General features: G+C 41.1%; 1 protein-coding gene across 9 annotated transcripts; it reads right to left on the reverse strand.

Moving 5' to 3' along the window:
- Positions 1-51: 51 nt before the first annotated feature.
- Positions 52-27,579, reverse strand: ROPN1 (rhophilin associated tail protein 1). 9 transcript variants are annotated; one of them, XM_053220957.1, is made up of 8 exons: positions 27,356-27,579; positions 21,268-21,388; positions 13,673-13,826; positions 11,997-12,124; positions 8,216-8,333; positions 6,755-6,916; positions 749-924; positions 52-262 (listed from the first exon to the last, which is right to left on the reverse strand). In XM_053220957.1, exons 4-8 carry the CDS (start codon positions 12,110-12,112, stop codon positions 196-198), a joined length of 639 nt encoding a protein of 212 aa, XP_053076932.1. In that variant the 5' UTR covers positions 12,113-12,124; positions 13,673-13,826; positions 21,268-21,388; positions 27,356-27,579; the 3' UTR covers positions 52-195. The 9 variants fall into 9 exon arrangements, with proteins under 9 accessions (XP_053076932.1, XP_014937793.1, XP_014937791.1 ...); XM_015082307.3 differs by lacking the exon at positions 13,673-13,826 and having other exon boundaries at positions 27,406-27,578; XM_015082305.3 differs by lacking the exon at positions 13,673-13,826 and having other exon boundaries at positions 27,399-27,578.

Genomic DNA, 27,579 nt, shown 5'->3' on the forward strand with positions numbered 1-27,579 from the left:
CTGTTAATGTAGGTGTTTTGTTCCAACAATTTTACATCTTAATTCCACACATTTCTGGTTTCGCATGTTTGCTTAATTGTTTATTGGTGTGTACCAGTTGTGCAAGAAAATTGACATTGGATGGCACGTGGGATTCAGTCATTCTGAAGCTCAATCATCTCTGTATCTTCCTTTAAAATTGCCAAAACTGTGCTTTTACTCCAGCCGAACCCTGGGGTTTTGGGTAAAGTCATTGACCTTGATTAAACCATCAGGACCAATTCTGTTTGGGAAAAATATATATCTGGGGTTAGTTCGTTTAACAATCAATCTTAAGAAAGACAATATATTAACTCTCTCACTCCAAGTGAATTCTGCTGTGGCTTCTGCCCTTATCACCCTCTTTTTCTCTGACCTCTTGGCCCCCTGCTCCTCCTCCTCCTCCACTCCTACCCTACTCGTCAAACCTGAGTGTGAGCCAGAATCATCTGGGGGGCTTGCTAAGACACAGATGCCTGGGCCCTGCCCCTGAGTTTGTGACTGGGTATTTTAGGCAACAGCCTGAGAAGTAGCATTTCCAACCCCTCACCAGAATCACTGTCCTATGCCATTCTTTTTGCCCTTTCCCCTTTGCTTTTGGGTCCTTATTTCTTGTTCTTCACAACATTTCTCTGTTCCCAGGGCAGTATAATGTAGTAACTTCCCTATTACTTGGCCTGCTATGTTTTATTGGTATTCTTTCCCCTTCCATGTGTAACAGTTTACTTACACTTCCTGTTCAATGTAGTTCAGCATTCGGCTGACGTGTGAGGCAGAGATCTCCCCATCCACTTCGGCAATATATGTGTACAGAAACTGGAAGGTGCTAAATGGGATCCGGGGAGGTCCACAGTCATGGTCAGATGATAACACTTCGCACACTATCTTGAGAGTTTTGGCAATGGTCTATAAAGCCATAAGATAAAATGAGAAAAAAAGTCACTATTCCAAATTAAATTCCTAAGATGAGTTTAGAAGCCAGAAAGAAAACAAAAATATTGCTCTCATAAAATGAAATGGGAATGATGTAATACTCTGGAAAGCTTAAATATTTTTTACCCCCAAATGTCATTTAATTCAATCTAAAAAATATTGATATCCTGGGTGTCTTTCTTTTTTTCCTTTCCTTTCTTTGTTGGAGGGATACTCTCGAGGGACTAAGTTTATGAACTGCTCAATACTTTACGATATTTATTACTTTAATCAGAATAACCTCACAATTTTTATATTATAAAAAATTAAAATTATTCTTATTGCTCTCCAATCTTACCTCTAAAGAGCTGAGGTAATTAGTCTAGTTTATATGCTCCAGCAGTCTGTGGAACAATGCCACAGTAGGGGCAAGGAGGGAGGAGAAGGTGAGTCCCTGGGAAGATAGGAGTCCCAGATACAGGAAAAGTGACACTGAACATTAAAACCACGTCTTCCAAAACATGTAGATCCATCTAATCAGAACACCTAGTATTTTTTTTTTTACATTTATTTATTTTTGAGAGACAGAGAGAGACAGCATGAACAGGGGAGGCGGAGAGAGAGAGGGAAACACAGAATTAGAAGCAGGCTCCAGGCTCCAAGCTGTCAGCACAGAGCCCGATGCGGGGCTCAAACCACGAACTCTGAGATCATGACCTGAGCCGAAGTCAGATGCTCAACCGACTGAGCCACCTAGGCGCCCCAGAACACCTAGTATTTTATTTTATTTATTTTTTATTTTTTGAGAAAGAGTGAGAGAGAGTGTGCATGCATGCAAGCAGGGTAGAGATAGAAGGAGAGGAAGGGAGAGAATCCCAAGCAGGCTCTACACTCTGCATGATGCCTGACACAGGGCTCGATCCCACAACCCTGGGATCATGACCTGCGCCATAATCAAGAGTGGAGCATTTAACTGACTGAGCCACCCAGGTGCCCCAAAACACCTAGTATTTTATATGACATAACATTCACCTTGTTGCTGGGGAAAAATTAAGTAGATGATGGATTCCAGAGGGTTTATGGTACAGAAGCAAACACTGCTTACAATGAAACTTGAACATTTAAAAGATCATGTTCAGAAATGAGGTTTTACCTGTGTCTTTAAATAAACCTACTGTTTATATAAATTTCACAAGTGAAAAAGTTGTGAAATTATGGGATAAAGGAAAGAAGTGATTTGAAGAAAGGATTGTTTAGTTCTGAATTAGCAAAGATGGGTCAGCATATATGTCTTGATGGTTTACCAAAACAGATGATGTGCAGATTATCCGTAAATACCTTCCAGGGATCAGTGAAAAATGAGTCTGGAGTGGTGAACTGGGTGTGCCTGGGTGAAAGAAAAGGCAGCTGCACTATCTCCCCAAAGGCTGGCCAGCACAGTTCTTTCTTTGCAATTGCTATTAGCTGTTCTGTTCCCTTCCTCCCCCTGAATATAATGGAAGTCTCAATAATGGTTCTTTAACTGGTGTGTGTTACCCAGGGGTGTAAATGGGTATGTCAGGAGGTATATGGGGATGTTGAGTAAACTTGGCCATCTTCCTAACAGTGACAAGTGATTTAAACATTTTTTGCATTAACTATTAATTTTAATTGATTTAATATTTACATTTTGTTTCTCTGCATTTACAAACATTGCCATTTTATGAAACAGAAGCATCAATGCACATGAATTTTAAAATGATAAGCCACATTATGTCAAAGAAATTTTGGTTTGCAGTAGGCCACTTTCATTGACTCTCCCCTGCCCTCGGGAGTCCTCACCTGGAAATCCTGTGAAGTGCTGTATGTGGCAGAGGGGCAGGCACTTCCAGGAAGGAGGGTGAGAGGCAGGCAGACAAAAGGCTGGGTAAGAGGCTGTCAGGGAGAGGGAGGGGCATGTACGTGACATGACGTCAAAGGGGTTTGGGGACTCTATGATCTCCATTCAGGGCTCATCCTCTCTGCTTCTCTTTAAATAAATAAAATAAAAAAAGAATCCCCTACTGCCTTTGTTCTGCAGACTCATCCAGGTGGGGGTGCTGTTAAGGGCTGAACTGTGTTCATCCAAAATTCATATATTGAAGCCCTAACCCCAGGACCTCAGAATGTGACTATATTTGGAGATGGGGCCTTTAAAGAGGTAATTAAGGTAAAATTAAGTCATCAGAGTGGGCCCTAACCCAATAGGACTGCTGTCCTTATAAGAGGAGGAGATTAGGACATAGAGACACCAGATATATGCATACCCAGAGGGACAGCCATATGAAGAAACAGGGAGACAAGGGCTATTTACAAGCCACGGGGAGTGGCCTCAGACACCTTGATCTCAGACTTCCAGCCTCCAGGACTGTGAGACAATAAATTCCTGGTGTTTAAGCTGCCCAGTCTGTGGTACTTCGTTCTGGCAGCTCTACAAGCTAATGCAGGTGCTTTCTACTCTAAATAGTATCTTTTGCTAATCACTCAAACACAAACCTTTAAGCTCTATTGTCTTCATAAGATTTTAAAATATTTTAAAAGATTTAATACATGGATGAATGGGTAAAGAATTCTCTGGACAAGAGCTTTTTGGAAAACTTAAATAAATCTAATATAAACAGGGATCTGCCTTCTGTTGCACAAGATTTTTTTGGTCATGTGGGGCTCTACTTCATAAAGAGAGCCTTTATAAGCATCTTCTGAGACTCATTTTCAAACCCAGAGGTGAAAGGCTCAGAAAGTGAATCATTTGCTAACAAAATATGTCCTTCCTTCCAGTGAACACAATTACATGATCTTCCTTTTCTATAACCAGTCTCAGTGGAACAGGAGGTAATATATGCTAGTCTAACGGAAGGAGTGCTGAGAGAGAAGAGGAATACAAGTCTGCGTGCCACAGTCTTTTGAATCATGAGTGTAGAGCCAGAGAGCTCAAGAAAGTACCTGCTATCTAAAATTCCTGCCAGTAGACTGTAAGGAGGGAAGTGGTTTTTCTAAATGGCACCAAGATCATGGCTGGCTGGTGAATTGGCAAAGGAAGGAGGAAATTCCTGGGCTTGCCTCTAAGGATTTATGACTTAACTAGAATGCAAAGCCTCCACCAGACTGATGGCTCCTACCTCCACTTTTAAGTTCCTAGCAATAGTCCATCCAGCATGAAAAAAATGGGTAAAATGGGCCTATTCCTGGATTCACAGAGCACCTTTTATTTACAGATTAGCCGTTTAGACTGACTTCACCTCTAGGTGTTCTATGATCTTGGGATGAGGAGGGGCACAGATACCTCAGGACCTCTCAGTATTGGAGGAGCCCACTGTTATCCAAAGCCAGGCCTGAGGGTATCTCAGTGGAAGCAGAGAAGGGGGAATAGAATCACAGAATGTTAGAGATGAAAGAACTTCATGGAACATCTAATTCAACCTCCTCATTTTAGAAGGAGGTGGAAAGATACAATTCCCCTCATGGTTTCCCCTCCCCAGCTTGGAGGCAGACATATCAAAGTAAACCTAAGCAGCTGCGCTGTGAGCTAAGCAGAGGGAGGAATGGAATTTAGCTTTCCATAGTTACTCTTGGTTCCTGTGAGGTATGTGGACAAGGAAAGGACTCACACACCTCACCAAGGGATGTGGGAACCCCTTTCTTTGGTGGCTTTGCAGTCCTGAAGTCACTCTTTCCCTATTATGCACTCTGCTGCCATCTTGAAGAGTGGGGTGGTGTGAAGAAATCTGAGAGGCTGGGCCTTTACCTCAAAGCTGTTTCAGTTACTGCATCAGACTAAAATTCCTGGACTAGATCGAATCTACTTATTTTCTTACTCAACCCTTTGTGGGTAGGGTAGACCAGGAAAATCAGAATTAACTACAGACAGGGGTTCCCAGGTGGCTCAGTTGGTTAAGCGGCCAACTCTTGGTTTTGGCTCAAGTCATGATCCCTTAGTTCATGAGATCCAGTCCCGAAGTGGGCTGTACAGTGACAGTATGGGGCCTGCTTGGGATTCTCTCTCTGCCTCTCCCCCCTCTCTGTCTCTCTCTCAAAATAAATAAACATTGAAAAAATAACAAACTACAGATAAAATACAGTATGTTCCCCTCTCCTCACCCCAAACACTTCTGCAAGTAGTATGAATACATTTGTGACGCTATGAGAATTTAATAAAATGTGTCAATTTTTAATTTTCCCTTCTGGATTTCCCCCAATCTTTGGGGCTATTTCCACAGAAGTGTGATAGTGATGACAGGCAAAACATCTACTCTGGCTGCATTTTCCTCTCCTCTTTGGAGGAGAGCAATTTATTCATTATATAATGTTATTATGACAATGAGACAAAAAACCATGAATGAATGGCCTCTCCTCACCTTGTCTCTGAAGAAATGGTTATAATGATGGGGCACCTAGGTTGCTCAGTCGGTTAAGTGTCCAACTTCAGGTCGTGATCTCGCAGTCTGTGAGCTTGAGCCCCAGGTCACGCTCTGTGCTGACAGCCTGCTGGAGCCTGCTTCAGATTCTGTGTCTCCCTCTCTCTCTGACCCTCCCCCACTCACACTCTGTCTCTCAGTCTCTCTCAAAAATATACATTAAAAAAATTATAAAAAAGAAATGATTGTAATGAAAGTTGTAGGGGAAACCCATAGGAAAAGTTGAACTATGTAGTTATTTCTTGTAACTTTTGTCAGAAACAAAAATGTCAGATACATATCCCAAGCATATTCAAGAACAAAGAATAAGATGGTGTTTAGATTTGTTGACTGATTCAAACTACCTCTGTGTACCATTTGCTTTTGGTGGAGGCAATGATTTTCTCATTAACTTTCAAACTTGCATGTATTCCAGGGATTTTTAAAAAACCATGTTTCTGATTTGTTTTATTTATTTTTATTATTTTTTTAACATTTGTTCATTTTTGAGAGACAGAGATAGAGTGCAAATGGGGGAGGAGCAGAGAAAAAGGGAGACACAGAATCTGAAGCAGGCTCCAGGCTCTGAGCTGTCAGCACAGAGCCTGATGCAGGGCTGGAACACATGAACCACGAGATCATGACCTGAGCCAAAGTCAGACGCTTAACCGAGTGAGCCACCAAGGTGCCCCCAGATTCATTTTCATTTAAGCTATTATAACAGTGTTTAACAAGAGTGAGTCCACATCTGATACCTAAATATATATATATATATATATATATATATATATATATATATGAACTGTGTGCAGTATCTTTTTCTTTAAAACAGAAACATTCCTTTTCCAATTGTAAATCAAGTCAAATTTGGAAAAGGCATGAATTTGTATGAGCATCCTGCATCCATGGTGATGTCAAGACTATAAGTCTGGAAATAGCCTCATATCTCCTTTCCTGCTCTCTCATCTCTGATTTTTATACACAGTTAAGCTTATCAAATAGTAGTTTCTATAAGGCTGTACATCTTTTTAAAAGTCTCTATTGGTATATCTTCTAGGTATCTGAAACCCAAGTATAAGTAAATCTACAGCTGGCTCTTGGTTATCTTTAGGAATATGGGTGGTGACAGAAATAAATCTGAGTGCAATGTCTGAAATTCACAAATAATCCAAAATCCACATTCTAATAACCTCTCCCCAGGGTCTGATGACAGTTTTCCCCTCTCTCCTCCTTCCCCCTGCTTCTGGCTGATGAGCAGAGGAAAGACCTAACTCAGAGAGGAGGAGAAGTAGACAAAAGAGGCATACTCATCCTCAGCCCAGGAGACTGACCCTGTGTGCAGAGCCACTGCTCTTCCAGGCTCAGACAGAGCTTTTCCCGTAAGGAACAAAAAAGCAGTAAAGCTCACTTACAACTCCAAGAGAACTGCAAGCAAGGGCTAAAAACTTCAGCCACTCAATCTCCTCCGTGAAGCGGCCCACGTTCATCACACTGTTAAACAGATCTGTTGGGAGACTCAGCACCTTCCATATCTGGGCCAGCTCATCTACATGGATGATCAGTCTGCCAGCAACCTGCAGGCCAGGGCACGGACACAAGACAGAGAATGAGGGATAGGATGAGAGGATGCCCCGAGGGACAATGCACAGCAAAGCCCATGTTCTCCCAGCACACAGCAAAGGGTTTGGTAGGGGGTGGTGGTCAGGGGTGGACCCTGGCAGTTCTCTTTGTAGGGTAGAGAAACATTCAGTGGAGTGGAAAGCATGCTGAGGTATAATTCATCATTTTAACTCTAGATGTGAAAATCATAGGGAAATAAGACACTTATACATTTTCGTTTTTTTCCGATGCTTTTATTGTCTGCCGTTTCATCCCTAGCTTGTCCCTAGTTTGGCAGATAGGATAGACTGAAAATGAAACACCAAGGGGCAGAAGACTTGTCTGAGTCCACTGATCAGTGAGGAAATAAAAACTAGATATTAAGTCTCTTGCTCCTAGGGTCTATGGACATCTTTGCACTAGACTTCCCATGCAACCCTCACACTTTCCCAAGAATATTATGGGGTCTGTGGTCTGGATGCCTAATATTACTTGGTCCCAGGCATGTCAGATCTCTGTCACATCTGTTGCATAAGGTGCTTGATGGTTAAGAGGAGGAAGGGAACAAATGGCCAGTTGTTGGCCAACGATGTAAGAAGGCTACAGATGCCCCAACAAAGTACTACTGCACCTTCCCTGCCCCTCTCACTCTAGTGAAATGCTAAGCCTCTGGGAGCAAGGCAGTTGGCTGTCAGTCCTGAATCACCGCAATCATCTCTGTCCTGGATTTTAAAGTGGAGTTTGGTGGTGCTAAACATTATTGCCTGAGAACTGGCCAAGCTGCAGCTTTGTCAAGTCAGACCTTCCTCATCCACTCACTGGGAAGTTCCCAGAATTATGTGGCTGTGAAGAGAGCCAGGATTTTCTCCAAAAGCTAGGTTATGTCTGCACCTGAGATAACTGGGGAACTAAATCACGCTCCTCTCCAAACTGTGACCGGCATCATATTATGATCTTGATGAGTAAGGCAGACATTGTCAAGGGACTCTGGATCTGCACTCCTCTGGGGTGAAGGGATTAGTATTGAATTGAGCCCCTGGACATTCTGCCAGCTTCAGGGAAACCTGGGATGACTCCACTGATAACTCAGCTTACGGTCTATTTCATTATCATTCCTATTTCCCCAAGAGAAGATTTACTTCCAAGGCATCTTTAGTGAATTTCATGATACTGAGTGGCCAGCTGGCTGGACAGAGGATGGTGAGCTTTTGTTTTTACCCACCTGGACTCAGCATTGCCCATCCTCCCCCTTGATGCTGGGGTGCAGCCCTTACCCGAGAATGCAGGATCTTTAGCAGCTCAGGTGTAAGCTCTGCCCAGTTAGACAAAGCCACTCGCTCAGACCGCTCTCTCACTGGAGGAATCTCTCCACGAGACATAGCCCCAAAATAACTACAAGAAAAAAGTTAGGTGGGTGGGGAGAACATCCTATATGCCAGTGGCCTCTGGCTGCTTTGAGAATCCCCTTCCCCTTTTCTTGAGAGGAGGGGATGGAGAAAGAACATTTGTTAGGGGCTTCTATATGCCAGACACTTTGTTTCGTTACATCAATGTACAGGAAAAGCCGGAATATGTTACTTTCCCCTCAAGGTATAAAGAACACTTAGGGAGTAAAAAGATTTGCTTCTCTCTAAGGATGAGGAATGATCAATAAAAATTTTGGTATGGAATTCCCTGAAGCATCTTGAGCCTGGGTTTTTTCCCCAGTCACCCCTCCTAAGTGTTTTATATACACACGTGTGTGCGCGCACACACATATACACACACACACACACACACACATATATAATAGGAGATATATATGTGTTCTGTACAATAGATATGCATATAATATATATGTAATATAACAGTAATTTGTTTCTCTCTCCTATCATATACATTACACATACTACATATAATTATATATGATATGTATATACACATATGCACATATACATACATATGTACATAGACTATACGTATTATACACATTATATATATATGTATATATAACACCACACACACACACACACACACACACATATATATATATAATAGAGAGGAAAAGGTCACTGTTATTTTAAATCCACCTCTCTCTTTTATGGAGGAAGAATCCTAGTTACCTAGAGGACTGTCTTTCAAACATAAAATCTTTATTTTCAGTAAAATGGCTATTGACATACTAAAAGGTGATATTAGGTAGGGGGTAGGGATATGAGCTCTTGGAAAAAAGCTGGAAGAGCACTAAAGTGACCTGTATAAGAAAGAGGAGGAGAGGAAGCCACTCTATGGGTGATCCAGGAAAGGTCTCCAGCTGGAGGTGGTGAGGCTTGGGCTTAAAGGAGGAAGGGAGAGAAGGTTGGCAGGGCACTAAGAGAGGCTCAGGTGAGAAGACAAGCCACAGAGGGTCGAGACCACCTTATGTGGGGTGTGTGAAGTAAAACTGTTCTCTACCTTCCCTCAAAAATTTTCATAAAAACTTGCCTGCTCATAGATGTTTTGTGGCGTGGACTTTGTTTTGATGCAAGGTGAAAAAAATGCTGAGTCCTATTTCAAAACTGGCTTCAGATAAAAAGGGCTGCCTGCAGCAGGCATGGACATAAGCAGTTGACACACGGGTCACCAATGCTGTCGGGAAGGGACTGTCTCCTTCAAAAGCCTTGTTAGTAATTATCCCTGGATCACATGCCTCTGCCTCTCTCTGGTTTAGTTTCCATGAATAAATATTTTCACTATTTTTTCCCCAAATCCGGGTAGTATAAAAAGAATGCAGATGGAATTTTGTAGAAGCCCATTTTAGGGTCAAGCCATACAATGATGGGGATGAACCACTGCCTGTCCCTATGCCACAGACCAATGCAGAGCTAAAGCTACAAGGCCTAAAACAATACCTTCCAGGTACCCCTCAGACGTCAGCAGCAGAGAGGGCAGAAGAAATACTGTCTGGACGCCTTTTACAGTGTGCAGTGTTGGGGTACACGTGGGTTCAGACTGACAACAGGAGTGGACTAGAGAAACTTGGGTGGCATAAATGGGAGAGACAGAAACATGGCACCTCATTTGACAGAAGTGACTGTGCAGATAGAGAGACTCAGCAGCAGTGTCTTTGGACTTTCTGGCCAACTTATTTAGAGAATGTGAAAATGAGGCTGTACTCCCGGATTTAGTACCCTGTGGGTCATTTAGCTTCATTTGCAACCAACAGTTGCAGGGTTATTCGCATCTATGACCAATTCGTGTGGTCACACATACCATGAGACAAGTTTATGTCCTGCTGATGTCCAGGAGATGATTTCTTCACTGAGAGCACCTATGTAGGGAGATGCTTGCTTGTGATGAATTAAGCACAAAATTAAGACATATTTTGTCTTGGAAATACTTTATGGGGTTCCTAAAGTGCCATGGGCTTGTTAAGTCACATAAAACCATCTGATAAGTGCTTTTCAGGTCTGAATAGATGGAGAGTGCTCTCAGGTCACGCTTTCCTTTTTCACTGCAGTTAAACTGCAAACTGATTCTTCACGGATACTTAAAAAATTTATAGCACACGATACAAAATGGGAGCAAGCTGCCTACAACAGTGGAATGTTTTCTCCCATAAATGTCAGGGACAATCGCAAGAAATGTCATTTTCCTTGTTACAAAGCAGCAGCATAATAAAATGGGGCTTTATACTATTGTATGGTATAAAACAAAGTCTGTCTGAGTATGCCAAAAGAAATTAGTCTTCTGATGCCAAAGTTCAGTGTGAGAGAGAATATATAAAATTTAGAATGGAAAACGAAACAGTGTTCGTTACTAGCAAAGCAACCCCATTATGTTCCCTTTTACGAGCACCACTGGCTTATTTTCCTTCCATCTGTGAAAGCTTCATCCTTACCCAAACCCTGAGCGGGAGTGCACCGACTCAGAGACTGAGGCTCCACTCAAGATAACACTGTGCGCCTTCTCGAGGTGCCCACGTCTTCCCACCTGCGCAGTACGCCTCATGCTGAAGACTTTCTCCCTTCCCCCAGCCGACCGGCGAGGCTCCACAAGCCTCTCTGACTCCCCTTTTCCCCCTGAAACGCTGCTGAGGAGGTCAGCATTAAGCAGTAAAACTAGCCTGAAAATGGTCCAGGAGGTCTGGTAAGCGCCCACCCCCTGCCTCAAGCCCCAGATCCCCAGTTTCGAGAGGGCATGTCTGTCTAAGAAGCAATTCCATAGCTGAGAGGCTTTCTGCGCAAAGCTGTTGCAATCCGGGCCAGCGGCTGGCTACCGCGGCGTGAGCTTCTTCCACCCAGCAGCCTCCGGGGGTCGCTCCCGAAAACGGGCCCTGAGCTAGAGGCACGGTGTTTTCAGCCAGGCCCGCGCTCCTCCGGCCCTCGGGCACCCCGTTTTGCCTCCTTGCTCCTCAGTGCAGCGTGCACTGGGTGGACATCTTCATGTTGAGGGAACAAATTAGCTCCGAGAAACACTAAAGAAAATAACGATTTCCCCGAAGACAAGGTACAGAATGTCTGGTTGGGGCAAGAACGGGGCTGAACGGCCGCAGAGGAACGGGTCTCAAGAAAGCGCAACCGCAGAGGTGAACCAGCGTGGACTGAGCGCGCGCTGCCCGGCCCGCGGCCACATCGCCTCGCTCCCCGAGGCGCGTTGCTGCTCTCTAGTGGTGAGACCAGAGACCCGGCCCTGGTTTAGACCAGAGACTGACTGCAGGCGCGGCTGCTGCCGGGCTCCAGGCGCCTGTGTCCTCTGGGACGGGGGAGGGGTGCAGGGACCTCCCTGGGACGTGTGCCGCCGAGCTGTGGGACTCTACTCCTGCTGATCGCCCCAGGACACTTAGCCGAGTGCTCTGGCGGCCTGTCGCTCAGTCTGGGTCGCTTAGGGGAGGGCAACCCACCCCGGCCCGGTGTGTTTTCTTGCGGTGTGGATTTTAAAGCATCAAAGCAATTCGAGAATTGAACATCACAAAGATTATGCTAATCAGTCCTGATTCCCAGTCTGCAGTCGTGACACCCTCCTCAGTTTTCCGGACGACCACCCCTCCTCCACCTCCAATGGGAACCTGGGGCTGAGGTGAGAAGGAGTACGTACTCAGCCGCCCACTGGATGAGATCCTGCGGCTGGGTCCGAATGGCGGCTTTGGTGAATTGCTTCAGCAATTCCGGCAGCTCCGGGGGGATGCATATTTGCTTATCTGTCTGAGGCATTGATTGGATGACCTAATGGCAGGGGAAAGATAAATAAATTAATTGAGAATCTTTGAATCATAAAATGACAGGAATCCTGGACCAGAGGTCACCCAGCTTCTGTTTGATCTCCATCCTGGGGAGTTCATTACCCCACAAGGTATATACATTCCATTGTTACACAACTCCGAAGTTAGAAAATGGGTTACTAACCGCTGCTTTGTGTTCTTGTAAATAATTACGTCCTCTACTTAAAAACCGCACAATTCGTCTTCATTTAAAAAGTAAAGATCAGCAAGAAGTAAGCAAAAATATCCCCTAATGATGTTACCCCAAAATATTGGACATCTTCCAGAATGTTTTCAATATAAATACATGTATGTTTGTATAAATAAAAATGGGGTCGTGCACAACAGCATATCATGAACATCTTCCATGTCACACACACACAACTCTTATGGCAGGATAAGTTGTAGCAAAATTTACTCTGTGAATATTATTTGATACTAGGCTATTTCCAAATAAAAATAATCATTAAACAGCTCTCTGGTGAACATCTCTCCCTACATCTGCATGTATTTATCTTTTCTAATTGTAAAAGACAAAACTTGTACATTTCATTCAAAAAGTTCCAGGACAAATTGAAACAAAACATAAAAATCCATAGATGGTACACAAACAGCAGATTAAAAGATTTTGTCTGCTGTTAGCAGAGAAAAAGAGACAAGATAATCCAAAAAGTCCCACATTGGGTGGCTGGCTGGCTCAGTTGGAGGAACTTGCAACTCATGATCTCAGGGCGGTGAGTTTGAGCCCCACATTGGGTGTAAAGATTACTTACATAAGTAAACCTTTAAAAAGAAAAAGCAAAACAAAGCCCCCCGCCCCTTCAAAACACATACATGTTGGACAAATCCCAGAAAACACACCTTTCAGATTGCCTTGCTGACATGGAAGAAAGCAAGGGATATCCTCAAGTGCCAAATAAAATGAGTAAAGCAGAAACCAAACTGGTAAGCAAATGAAGAAGGTAAGATGCAAATGTAGATGCCCAAAACTTGAAACTCTCAGACAAATGACCAGGCAAGTTGCAAACAAATCAGGTCTTAGGCCCACAAAAAGTGAACAACTGAAGCAAAGGACTCTCTTACACCCACCCCACAAACCTGATACCCTCCCAATGAATTCATGAATAATTGAGATAAAAGCTTATGTAGTTCCCTATTAGGGTTATCGGAAATTACTAACCACCCTATCTCGCTTCTGTAACTTCACCGGCTTGCTAAATAGATAACTTAGGTTGCAAAACGCTCCCCCACCCCTTCTACCAAGATCTGGCCTAGGCAAGACCAACATGTAAAAAGTCACAACTCACTGCCCCACGGTATCTTAGGTGTCTAACTATGATTGGTCATTTTAAACCCTCTTAGGACAAAGAACTTTAAATTGATAGGTTCCCGCCAAAACTAATGTCTGTGTGTCACAATATAATTGGTTACCATGAAATGTTGTAAATTGTAATTGGTTAGCTAAATAATGACGTATTCTGACTTGCTAAAATCCATATAAGCTCACTGCTACCTTTGTTCAGGGCCATTCTCTGCACTTTTCTCTTAAGATCAGGAGATCAGGTTTGGCCCGGCTGTGAATAAAATCTTGCCTCACTTCTATTCGGCGTCTGGTGGTTTTTTCGACAGCGCCCTGTTTCATTAGTTGTAGATTTATACCTCCGACCCTGTTGGGAAGTCCCAAGACAAGAAACTAAAGTGGCTTCAGGTTGGTAGTACTCCATTATCATTCACTGTATGTTCTTTCATTTGGAAGAGTAGAAAGATTTGATTAATTTTAGACTTTGCAAAAACTCAAGTATGCATAGCAACATTTCAAGAGTAATTACTATGAAAATAATATAAACACCAAACTAGTAGAAAGGAGAAAAGGAATTAAAAACAATAGCAACAATGGGGCGCCTGGGTGGCTTAGTAGGTTGAGCATCAGACTTCGGCTCAGGTCATGACCTCACAGTTTGTGAGTTCCAGCCCCGCATCAGGCTCTGCACTGACAGTTCAGAGCCTGGAGCCTGCATCGCATTCTGTGTCTCCCTCTCTCTCTGCCCCTCCCCCACTTGTACTCTGTCTCTGTCTGTCTCTCTCTCGAGAATAAACATTAAAAAAATTAAAAAAAAAAACAATAGCAACAAAACAACTTGATCGACCCACAAGAAGCCAAGAAAGGAGTGGGGAAAGCATAGGAAAAATGGGTAAACAACATGATAGAAAAGAACCCATATACAGTATATCCATAATCAAAACAAAAAGAAATGGTCTTAAGTGTGGCCATTAAAATTATCAGACCAGACTTTTCAAAAATCCAAATTTGGGCACATCTGAAAAGCCATAAAGACACAAAACAACTGAAGGTGAGAGGCTACATGGATAAATAGGCAAATAAAACCAAAAGAAATGTTCATACCAGACAGGAAACTTAAAGGCAAAATGCATTATTAGGAACAAGGAGGGTCAGCTCATAATGATAAAAGCTTCAATTCATTGAGAAGATAGCACAGTTCTCAGTGAGTATGCTACAGATACCATCAGGGGTGAATGCTGGATGGAAAGGAAATCTGTTGTTTAGGGTTACATATATATGTCATAATATTACAACAAATAGCAAGGGATGACAAACACAGATTCCAACTTTCAGTTTCCTCTTTTGGGGAGGGAGAGAAGGTCGTCAGGGAGATGCAACAGAGATACCAACACCATTAGTGATAGTGTATATTTTAAATTGGATGGTGGCTGCATAGATGTTTGTTTCATTAGCTTTAATCCTATATTTATGTCATGCATTTTATTTTATATGTATGAAATATTCCGTGATTTAAAAGTTACCATTACATTTGTTTCTGATAACTTTTCAATCCATTGTATCTAAGAAAGGGCAGTGCCTTATTTTCTCATATTGTCTGAATATATGTATAAAATTGTGGTTAAGCACACATGACAAAATTTACCGCTGTAACCATTTTTGAGTGTATGGTTCAGAGGCATGAAATGCATTCACACTGTTGTGCAACCATCACCACCATCCATCTCCAGGATTTTTTCATCTTCCAAAACTTAAAACTCTGTACCCATTATACAATAATTCTCCATTTCCCTCTCCCCTTAACACCTGGCAACCACCATTCTGCTTTCTTTATTTATGAATTTGACTACCCTAGGTACTTCATATAAGTAGAATCACACAATATTTGTTCTTTTGTATTTGGCTTGTTTCACTTAGCATAATGTCCTCAAGTTTCATCCATGTTGTAGAGTGTTATTATTCCATTGTGCGTGTGTGTGTGTGTGTGTTCAACCTGTTGTTGAACATTTGGGTTGTTTTTGTCTTTTGGCTATTGTGAGTAATGCTTTGATGAACTAGGTATACAAACACCTGTTCAAGTCCCTGCTTTCAATTCTTTTGGTATATACCCAGAAGTGGGGTCGCTGGATCAGATGGAAATTCAATTTTTGATTTTCTCAGGCAGTGCCATACTGTTCCTTCAAAGAGGCTGTACTCTTGCCTATTTGTATTTATTTTGACAGGATATTTTAGTTGTGCAATTGTTTGATTTCTATTCTAAGGTTAAAATGGCATCATGTAAATGAAAAGATGGTCGAACCTTAATTAACCAGGCTTCCATGATAACAATAAGAATGACAGCCCTTGGTCATTACAGAGTAAATTTAAGCAAAGCCTTTACCCCATTGCCTCTTCTAAGAATATTCCAAGATCTCTCTCCATTTTTGGCCAATGTCTAGTGAGTTCTCCATATCTACAGTCTTTTCGGAATGCTTACTCCTTTTATAACCTCTTGCAATTCTTTCTGCTCTCACCACCCCATTTTTCCCTTAAAAGTCATCAGTTATACCTATTAACTTCTGGTCTATGCCAGATACTATGTTAAGTATTCTGTATACATATTCTCACTTAATCCTCAAAATATCCCTATGAGGTAGATTATATTATCACTATTCCACAGATGATGAAACTAAGGAGAAATAAAACTTTTGAAAGGACATGTAGCTCTTAACAGACAGAAGCAGGATTTGAACACAAACAGTCTGATGTGGGAGATGCCTGTTAAACATGACTGTCCTTTCCTTCTTGAGGTTTTCTCTTCCTTTGATGGCATATACCATTCTTGTCTTTCTATTTTTGTCAGCACTCCTCCTCTGTCACCATAACTTTTTTCCTCCTTCCTTGGTGACAGACGAGTTTTCAATCTTCCCAAAACTCAGTCTTCAGCACCCTGAGCTCCTGTCTTTCTGTCCTTCTTGGAGAGCTCACATCCTCTCCTGGCTCCATCTACCACAAAATGGCATTGATTATACTTGTCTGTCCATCCCTGACCTCACTTCCTACTATCTCCAGGACACATCTCTACTAAAATTCACTCTCCATCTCCCAACTAAGTCCCATTCCTAAATTCGTTTCTGAACATCATGCCACTATTTTCTCAGTCATTTGACCTCCAAGCCCTGGGGAGAAGCTTCATCAACCCACAAGAAGGCAAGAATGGAATGGAGAAAGCATAGGAAAAATGGATAAAGGATAAACGACATGATAGCAAAGAATCCATATACAGTATATCTGTAATCACAATAAAAAGAAATGGTCTTAAGTGTAGCCATTAAAATACAGAAATTATCAGACCAGATTTTTCAAAAATCTCTCACTAAATCCCATTGATGCTTCCTTTGAAATATGTCTCCAAATCTTCCCTTCCTATTTCTACTCCTTTTATTCTGGTTCAGCCCCTCACCACCCACTGTGCACTTCCTAACTGGCATCCCTGTCTCAGGTCATTCTCTGGTCTAGTCTGTGTGCCCAGCATGTCCACATCTATATTCTACGCTGCTGTTAATAGGTCAGAGAGCCCTGCTCACAAAATGGCAATCATATCCTGACTTTCAAGGTTCTCTATGATTTATACACAATTTTAAACTAGAATTTTTCTACTAATGTTTGCCAACACAAATTTCCAACACGTAGTCTACTCTGGCCTATTTCCAAGAGATTATATATCTGAAGGTTAGCACTTGTTCATCCATTGTTAGTAGAACTCTATCTTGCTTTTCTATTTTCCTCAGTATTTTGCTAATTCTGGCTGGCTTACTTGAAGTGCTCTCTTTTTTTCCATCTATTCAAACTCTACACACCCCTAAGGTTCATCTTGCGTCCTACTATGCCAGAGGCCTTCCTAGAAAACTTGAGAATCATCAGATAGTATTGTAATACACATTTTACCATTTCACCCCATTCTATCTTTTACAGATCTCTATAGCTGAGTTTTCCACAAGTGGCCAAAGCAGAATGGGCTACAGGTGTCTCCAGGAGAGATCGATGGTTGTAAACTTTTTATAGTGATACAAAATTTACAACCATTTTACAACCATTCACCTACTTATAACGGTTGAAATTATATGTGGATACTGTTTGGCTCAGTCAGTAAACTTCCATATTCCAGTAATTATTGTTTTTGTGCTTAAGGTTTTATGTGCAGCACCTGCCAGAGGAGATGATTGTATAGGGTTTTCCACTTTAACCATCATGTTAGAACCATCTCCATAAGTCTGATAAACATTGCTTAATTGTAATGTATTTGTTATTAGTGATAATTGTTTGTGCATATGTTTCAAATACTTAGGTCTTCCTTTGATTTAATTTGCTCTTATTTTTCACATTTTTTTCCCCAACAAAGAAGGCACATATGCCTCATCATTATCATCATCACTTATTCATTTTTTGAAATTTTGACTTGATTTGTATAGTTATTTATTCTTGGCTTTTGATGTAAAATATTCAAAATCTGATAATGAAATTTTATAATGACATTTGTTATAGAAATAAAAAACCAATATTTCTAAAAACAAATAATAATGGAAAATAATTGGTTTAGTTGAGGGGTTTGAACCTTTTTAATATCTTACAAAAAATAGTTTTCAAACTATTTTAACTCCATTTGATTTTAAGTAATTGTTTATATTTTTAGAAATCTAACACTCTGATTATTAAATAATAGTATTTTCAAAATTCCCACTTTACTTATCAAATGCTCAGTTTTCAAAAATTTTGTGATTTATTTAAAAATACTTATAAGAAAATGGACCTTATTTTCTTTACAAATTGATTTGTTATGGTCAAAAGACTTGTAGTCACCTTAATACTTGAAATATATTTTTTATTTTCCTACCATAAAGTAAAATTTAAAATTAAATATGAATCATTTTTATTTATACCTATTACTATTTTTTTTTTTTTATTTTAGAGAGAGAGAGCATGAGCAGGGGAGAGGGGCAGAGGAAGAGAGAGAGACTCTTGAGCTGGCTCCACACCCAGTGCAGAGCCCAACACGGGGCTGGATTCCACGACCCTGGGATCATGACCTGAGCCAAAATCAAGAGTGTGATGCACAACTGACTGAGCCACTCAGGAGCCCCTAATATCTATTATTTTTAGTGTTATTTAAAATTTAGATTTGTTTTACCCTGATCATTTTTTGTCTATCTAAGTATCTTATTTTCATGGAAAAGTTATCAAATGAAGAAAATGGTGCCAGACAAATTATGCCAGGGACTTAGCAGAAAATACATTACACAGACAATTTCTTAAGAGACCAATTCTTAAAGTCTCTGGTCTCAGGACCCCTTAAAAGTTACTGAGGACCCAAAGAGCTTTTGTTAATACGGGTTTTATCTATCAATATTTATCATTTTAGAAATTAAAACAAAAAATTTAAATATTAGTTTTAAAATAAAAATAAACCCTTTACATATCAACATAAGTAACATTTTAATGAAAAATAACTATACCTTCCACAAACAAAAAACCCCATAGTGAGAAGAGTGGCATTGTTTTACATTTTTTGCAAATCTCTTCATGTCTGGCTTAATGGACGATAGCCAGATTCTCATATCTGCTTTGTACTCAATCTGTTATAGTATCACACATCATGTAGCTTCTGGAAAACACTGTACGCTCTTAAGAAAAAGAGTGAAGAAAGCATATCGTGTATTAATATTATTACAAAAAGTTTTAATTTCATGGACTCCTACTCCCCAAAGTCTCCAGGCTCCTCTGAAGTCCCTGAAATCACACTTCGAAAACCACTATTTTTAGGAAACTTTACAACAGTATTTACAATAGTAGTTTACATCAGATTGGATCCAAGATGCTAAGTAAAAGGTCCCATAATTAAGAAATAAAGCCAACATGTCTCTCACAGTTGTAGAATTACTCATTTTACCAACCTGCCTGGGAAATGACCACATGTATGGGATCAAACAAAGCCAAGAAAAGATATAAATGCTATTCTGGAATAATACTATTAGAAGATTCATTGATGACATTCTGTACAAGACTAATGAATCAAAGCATTTCCTTGCAGAGTGGTGAATCTGCAGTTGTTTTTTTTTTTTAATTTTTTTTTTTCCAACGTTTATTTATTTTTGGGATAGAGAGAGACAGAGCATGAACGGGGGAGGGGCAGAGAGAGAGGGAGACACAGAATCAGAAACAGGATCCAGGCTCTGAGCCATCAGCCCAGAGCCTGACACGGGGCTCGAACTCACAGACCGCGAGATGGTGACCTGGCTGAAGTCGGATGCTTAACCCACTGCGCCACCCAGGCGCCCCTCTGCAGTTGTTAAGTAACTGCATTCAGTTAATAGCACTAGTTAGAATCCCTAGAGAGGAATGCTTGGAAAAGTATTGTTTTGCCAAAAAGTACCAAACCTACTCAGGGCGATGTACATGGAGTAGTAACTAAGTACTTTAAAACAAATCAGATGTTCTAGATTATGCAAGCACAGCCGTTCCTATACCGGTGGGAAATCTGTGATGACAGGAAGGTGGGAAGGCTTTACACTCTATCTGCTCTCCATGTTCTCCGTGCCTATGATGCAAGTAAGACATTATTTTGTTCACAATGAGCTCTTGTCTATACTTCCCCTGTAAATGTGAATTCCACATTAAAGTATGTTACTAATAAAATCCAAGCCATTCTGGTTCCGTCTGTTTTCAGCTTATGTGAAGAAACTGCTGTTTCCTACCAAGGTAACTATCAAAGGAAAAGCTTTTTCTCTGGAGATTAGGAGCTAAAAGAAAAATTGGAAAAAAAAAAAAAGTCAATGATCTTTGCTGCAGAGTTGTTGAAGAGAGATTATTGTCTTCAGAAAACTGGCCTGCTTGACATTTTTGAGCACCAGAATGAATTTAATCAAAATCTCAAGGAGTGTCTGAAAATAAGTATACTAACAATCCTTGCAGATTGAAAGGAAATGTGAAGTTACATGATACTGATACTCTAGCTTCAATCCTAAAGAGACTAGCAGCAAAACATCTGTTAAGTGTCACATTATTTGGAAATACATGATATGAAAAAGTTCAAGTGCATTAGAAATCTGTTCATGTTATCATGAGAATTTCAATGAAAAAAAGAAAGAAGTTAAACGATCCAGGTTCTGGTTAAGAGTGAGAAAGGAGTTTCTGTCAACTGCAGAAAAATCAATAAATACCCTTCTACTATTTGCTAAAAGCCATATGTGAGGCAAACTTTTCCACTGATGTTAACTGTAAGAATTCGAAGAAAACATCATTAAAAGATTTTTGTCAGGAACCTCATGTATTCATTTCAACACAAAACTTGATATAAAGCAAACTCATGATAAGAAAACAAACTTGACTTCTCTTTATAAAGTTTTCAAATGTTTATTTGGGAGTTTTATTCAAATTAAACAGTTATATCTTTACTGTTACTTTGTATTTTACTTTTTATTATAGTTATGTAATAAAAATGCACTGAATTTTTGTATAAGCTCCATAAAAACCTCCCAGTACCCTCCAGTTTACCTCAGTGTGTGCCTTCCATTTATTTCTTTGTGTGCTGTCACTTGAAAAAGGTTGAGGAAGTGCAAGCACTTCTGTAGAAAAACTTTTAAGTTTTCTTTCAATGTTTAAGTTTCAATGTTTTAAGATTATGTGTTACAGAAGAAAGTCTGGTAACTATTGCGATTGATTTCTAGTAAAATCTGAGATTTCTATAACTTAAAAAGAATGTCCATTAGAAAACAAACTGTAAAAATAGTGGTTGTTAAAGGAAAAATTAGCTTCTAGTTTAAAATACTCACCTAGAGTATTAGAAGCCAGCAAGAAAGTTTGGGACAAATTAGCAAAGTGGATAGATTTCTTTTGATTGCAGGGAAATAGAATTCACAGAATATTCCATGGGCCAAAGACACCTGGGACTTTCTAAAGAAAACAGGAGCCAAGGGAAGAAAGTAGGAACATCTGGTTAATCACTGGCAGAACCTCTCTTACTGAGGAAGCATTCTAAGGCAGTGTAACCTTACACTAGTTTTATAAATAGGAGCTGGGATTCCCTCATGAGAATTGACGTTGCTTGCTGGGTTGTTAGAGGAGGGGTCTTTAAGATTTCTGACACTTATAAAACACCATAGCACGAACAAGTTTTAAGATGGCCATGTGATTCTAAGATTGAGATCAGCTGAGTGCATTTGAAAGAACAGAAAAGTTCTAATCTATTACTAATCTATTCTTATTTTATAAAGCAGTAACAGCATAATAATCTTTACAATATCAGCGAGTGCATTACACTCCAACCATGCCTCACTTCTACTCTGGAACTGCTTCACTCCTGCTTCCACCTTGCTTGATTTGTGCGTTCTCCATCACTATAATTCTATTTTTTGTTTAATTTCCAGTGGACAACTTTCCCCTCAAGGCTGCATCCCACCCAACTATTACTGTCCCTACTCTCAGTACATGAAGTCATTACCTACCTGAGTGAGATGTCAGAATGAATTCACACAGCCATCCTTTGCCTACCTCAGTGTATCTAAACACATTTTCATGCTTCTTTGCATACCCAGTACTTTTTAAATTATATACCAGACATGTAAAAACTAAAGTTTCTAGTCTGTTGTGCCACTGGTGTTTGACTAACAAAAGCCTTGTCAGTTTCACTTCCCCCCCTCCCCCCAGGATAGTCTCTCTGCAAAGGGTCAAGCACAATCCTCAGTCCACAGCCAGAGTTGGCAAATAGCTCCAGGGGAAAAAATGGCTTGTGATCTTCAGCTCACCTTGGAAGGGCTCCACACCCTCCTGGAATTTTAATCAATCTAGTCCTCATTGCTTCTAAAGCCCTCTGCTGTCTTTACAATGTTTTCAAAACTATTTTCTCTAGATTTTTTAAAGTTGTCGCAGTTGGAATCTTGAGCTGCTGCACCCTCCTGTATTCTAGCTGGAGGTCAGGCTGATTTTTGTGGCTGCAACCAGAGCTCTACCCCAATGCTTCCCAAATCTCCAATTGTAGACTCTCAACCACGCTGCAGTCCTATCTACCAGCTACCCTTTCCTATCAGTTCCTCTTTCCCATAAAAGCACCTGAAACATACTTCTTTTACTTTCTCAGCTGCCTTGTCTAATACATCATGGCCATTTTTAAAGAATGTTTATTTTTGAGAGAGAAAGAGGGAGAGAACTAGTGGGGGAGGGGCAGAGAGGCAGGGGACAACAGAGAATCCGAAGGAGGCTCGTGCTGTCAGTGCAGAGCCTTACATGGGGCTCTAACTCAGGAACCATGAGATCATGACCTAAGCTGAAGTCAGACGCTTAACCAACTAAACCACCCAGGTGCCCCCATTATGGCCATTTTTGATTTATCCTCCTTCTCTTTCATTCCCTACTTCAGTCCCTGATGAGTTTTAGAAAACTGTCAAGAAAACAAAAAGGAGCACCTTTAACAAAAAGGAAGGAGTTCAATTTGACTTACACTAATTTCCGTTTACAGATGAGAGAACTGACGTACAAAAAGGTGGAGTGCATTGGCGCAAGGTAACGGTTTTATGTTGGAGCTGAGGCAAGAATCTGGGGTTATGTCACTGCTCTTTCCATACTATACTCCCTCCCTCTCTCTAAATAACGCACTTACACATTATGGATTTTCTCTAGGACAAACCTAGTCTCAAATATTATGTCCTGCTGTCCCCCTAAATCACTGAAATATCCAAGATATTCCCATTTGTATCATGAAAAGTACATTTTTAGAACGTTGAAGTGGAACAAAAATTATTTGTCAGAGTATGTCCTAATTTTTTTGTCCTGGTGATATGGTAATTGTCTAACTACATTACACCCAGTTGCAAAGAATGAAAGGATGCCCAGCATAAGAAGGGCCTAAGAGCAGTCATTGCTCATTCATGATCTCATTTAATCTTTACAACACCCTATTTGTAGGTAATTTCTAATATTATAATCATTTTCCCAATGGCAGGAAACTCAGGCTTAGTTTTCCCACATAAAATGTCTTAACCACTCATCACATCACTCTCAAAAATCTTTAGTGGATCTTCATTTGTTTTCTTGTCAAAATGATGCCATGTCTGACTTCCAAGTTCTCCACAATTCAACTTATTCATATTAATTAGCTTTGCCTCTGCAACTTTATTTCACAGAAATCTGAATCTTTTTCCATCCTGGGCTTGATCCACGGTCAAGCCAATTTAGCATTTGGATGCCAACAGCAATATTGCTAAGAGCTGTCCTACCCGACCTTGTCCTTTTTTTTGAGCAGTAGTTTTTGGCTTTGTTATCAGCAAATTTATCAAAATTGCTTATATATCATGCTAATACCACCTCTTGGAAGTTATGAGTTCCACATATTTATCATTTAACAGGTGAACAGGTATCTCTTTTGATTTATCTTAAACTAGCCACGCTAATATTTTAAATCCCTCAGGTTCATATCACGGTCCACAAGCCCAGGACACCCTTTACAGACTGCTACATTAACTGTGCTCTCTAAAGTTGCATGACACGTCTTCTAATTTGGGGATCAGTGTACAAAAGTGGGGTCACTTTAACACCGTCTGTCATAAGTTTATCAGCCTTCATTTTTTCAGAATGAAGTTGTCAGAATACCCCCAACATCACGTTCATACTTTTCCTTGTCTTCCCTACCTCCCATTTCATTATAGCATTACTATGATTTAGAAACTCAAAATATGTGACAACTCTGAGGGAATGCACCACAGTTTTCCATATAAGATAGGGATCTATTTTTTTCTGTTTCTTTTGTTATTCATGATGATGTTCAACATTGCACTTGTCTTTTCCAACAGAAAAACACTGTCCTTCACAGCAGGGTGAGGTATAACACCCACAGAGCAGAGAAAGCTCTAGTGAAGAGGCATTCTTGGCTATTAGACAGGAGACCAGGATTCTTGTCCTAGGCCTGTATTTGACTGATTATGTGATCCTGAGCTAATAATCCAATAAAACTTTATGGATCAGGACTAGTGCTGAATACTGTGATACAGAAATAAATGAGTCATACACCCTGCCCTCAGAGAGCTCATGGGTAGTAGAAGAGAGTGATAGGAAAATAAGTGACTAAAATAGGGTATGATAAGTGTTAAAAAGTCTGCACTAGATATAGGAAAACAGAATCTTCTAGGTAAGACATCTAACATTTACAGGTAGGAGAAAGTCATCAGAAAATTCTTCCCAAAGAGTGATGATATTTGAACAGAGACTTCGGAAGCCTGGTTTGTTCATTGTTGTATTGTCAATTCCCACAATAGTGCCAGGTATAGATACTCAGTAAGCATCTATTTACTGATAAGAGCAAGGAAGGATTTTTTTTTTTTTAATGGCTAGGACTCCTTAGACAAAGGTATGGAAGTATCAGAGAATGTAGTGAATTAAGGGAACTGTGAGTAATTATGGAGGATTAGGGTGGGCAGAGGTGGAGTGGTTGGGTCTAGGCCTGGAACTATAGACCAAGTCCAGAATATAAGAGGCCTGGTAAGCTTTGCTAAGGCTTTAGAACTTTATCTTGAAGGCAATAGAGAGACACTAGAGGATTTAAGCACTAGGGTCACACAATCAGATTTGGGTGTTAGTTTGATATGCCTGTTACCAATTTATTGCCTCTCAGCTCCAAATTCACCCTGCATTGCCTTCTCAGCAAAAATTGAACCAGGTTCTTTAAATATTTCTCCTTTGTTATCTGCCGTGTCAAACTCTGTTGGTAGAGTTTGACACTGGAGGGATACTGGAGGAAGAAAGGGTTTCTCTTGCAGGTTCCATATGCTCCACTTGCTAGGCGTCAGGAGCATGAAGTTTCTCCAGTGATGTAATCCTGTAGTGCACAGCTTCTCCAGCCTCTGGTTCCTACAGGATGTGATCTCATGCATGTCTGACTGCCACAATGCATGGCAGCTAGCAGGGCCCAATGCCTAGCAGCTTCCCCTGGCACCTCTCTTGGGAAGCTTTGTAGTAGAGTGCTCCCACTAAGTTTGGGCAGAGAACAATATTCACCCATGGCCATATTCTTTTCGTAAATGACTTCTTCAGTGTCCTAGACTGTGGATTTTTGCCTGCCTGGCACCTCAGCAATTTTTCTACCATTCAGTGAGTTGTGGCCACACTCTCTTTGACAAGCTCTTGGGAGGTCAGCTCTTTCTTGGGCAATCTATCTCGAGGGTAGTGGTTGCTCCTTATATTTGTGATTACTATATACTTCAGATCTCTCCTTACATCTTAACTAGCCAATCTTCCATTAGTCCAATCCCATTATAGCTAAAAACTCTTTAATGTTGAATGCTGTTAAATTTGTATATGATTTCTTACTCTTTCTTGGACTCTGAAACACATATTGAAGGATCAACAGCTGTGTAAATGGGCTAAAGGAAGTGGAGTGAAGCTCCAGGCAGGGAGGTTGGTTAAAAGAATATGGTGGCACATTTAGCAACAACTCTTGAGATCATCATTGCCTTTTAGCAGTTACAATGGGGAGGAATAAGAGAGGCAGAAGTTAAGGACTTGGGAACCAGTGTAGGAGGAGGAGGAGAGAAGAGTATAGGGTGACCCTACTTTTCAAGTGTGCGTGACTGGGTAGATGGTAGTAGAAATGGAGGACACTGAAGGAGGGGCAGGTCAAATTCTTCCATGTTTCATTTGACTCTCAGGAGTTCCATGTACTTTTGAGCCACAGAGACTTAGAATCATAGTCTCCTCAGGTTGAAGAGGCACCAAAGCCCAACTTTTCTGCCTTTGAGCAATAGAGACCATTTGTTCACATCAGATAAGTGAGGAAAGGTCCATTCTATCTTAATGTTCCATGATTCGAATGTTTTACAAAGTTCTTTTCCACTCCTAAAGCTCTCAGTATGGTAGACCTTCCTCAATTATTTATTCCAGGCCCCACAACTCTAAAATTCAATGGGTTTCCTTTTTTTCTGAAGCATACATGCCACCCAGTGTGGAATGGCAGGTCAACACATATGTGCTGGGTGCTGAAGAATATAGGACTTGTCAAACGTGGAATATAGATTTGTTTCTGGAATTGCTCATTTGGTTTTATTGGTGTGGGCTAAGTAGAGCTTCAGTTCTATTAACGAAAGGCCACAGTTACGTGAATGAAAGGCTCCAGACACCAGAATCTCAGAGGCAGTTTCTCCGAACAGCTCTTGGAAACAAGGACCAGGCAATTGTATACACTAGTCAGGGTTTGGAATAGAAGGTAGTGGGTTTGGGACACATGGTTCCCCTTGCTCGGAATTAACTCCTCACTTTTTCACAGGTTCTTAGATCTCAGGTCAGTTCCATTACACCTTCTCAGAGCACCACTTACCTGCTTCTCTCCTGGGCAGCACTTGTCTCAGCTCTAATTACATTATTTGTGCGATTTTTAATGAACACCTGCCACCCCTATTAGACTATATACTTGAAGGTAGGGACAGTTTCTGCTCACTATAGGAATAGCCTAGCCTAGAATATAGTCACTGATCAATAGACATTAGGAAAATGAATGATTGATAGCAGTTTTTATAGTGCTACTCATGTCCACTAATCCTCATGACAATCCCCCCACAGGTAGGAAAAAAAAAAGTGGTTTGGCTAGTCAGTAGGGGTCTCTGATCCTAGATTCCGTTCGGTTTTCAAATCACCATCGTCTGTGTGAGAAATAAAATAGTAGCCCTGGGTACAAAATATACACGTAGCTTGGGTACAGAGCAGTAATCTCCCAAGATCATATTCTCTTAAAGATCACAGCCCCCTCCTCTTGCTCGGTGAACAAGGAGGGATTCAGAATCCAGGCGAGCCCAAGGGCAGGACTCTTCCCTCAGACCCGCACAGCCCTCGGGGCGCTTGGGGCACTTCCCTCCCTCTTCTTCCCCTAGGGGTTGCTACCTGAGGCTAGTTCTCAAACAGGCTGTCGGGGACGAGGCCTCACCTCGCACCTGGCCTCAGGCGGAAGGAGATGTGAGGACAGATGGAGTCCCACACACCCTGGGCGGGGGCTGGGGAAAGCCGCAGAACTTGGGCGGGGAAAGGCGGTACCAGCTTTGGCCTCAAGGGACAGGAGAGGTGGGGCGGGACCAGGCTTTATTAGCGCTTCGCCTTCCCCTGGCAAC

Source organism: Acinonyx jubatus, chromosome C2 (assembly GCF_027475565.1).
Source record: "Acinonyx jubatus isolate Ajub_Pintada_27869175 chromosome C2, VMU_Ajub_asm_v1.0, whole genome shotgun sequence".
In the NCBI taxonomy this organism is placed as follows: domain Eukaryota; kingdom Metazoa; phylum Chordata; class Mammalia; order Carnivora; family Felidae; genus Acinonyx; species Acinonyx jubatus.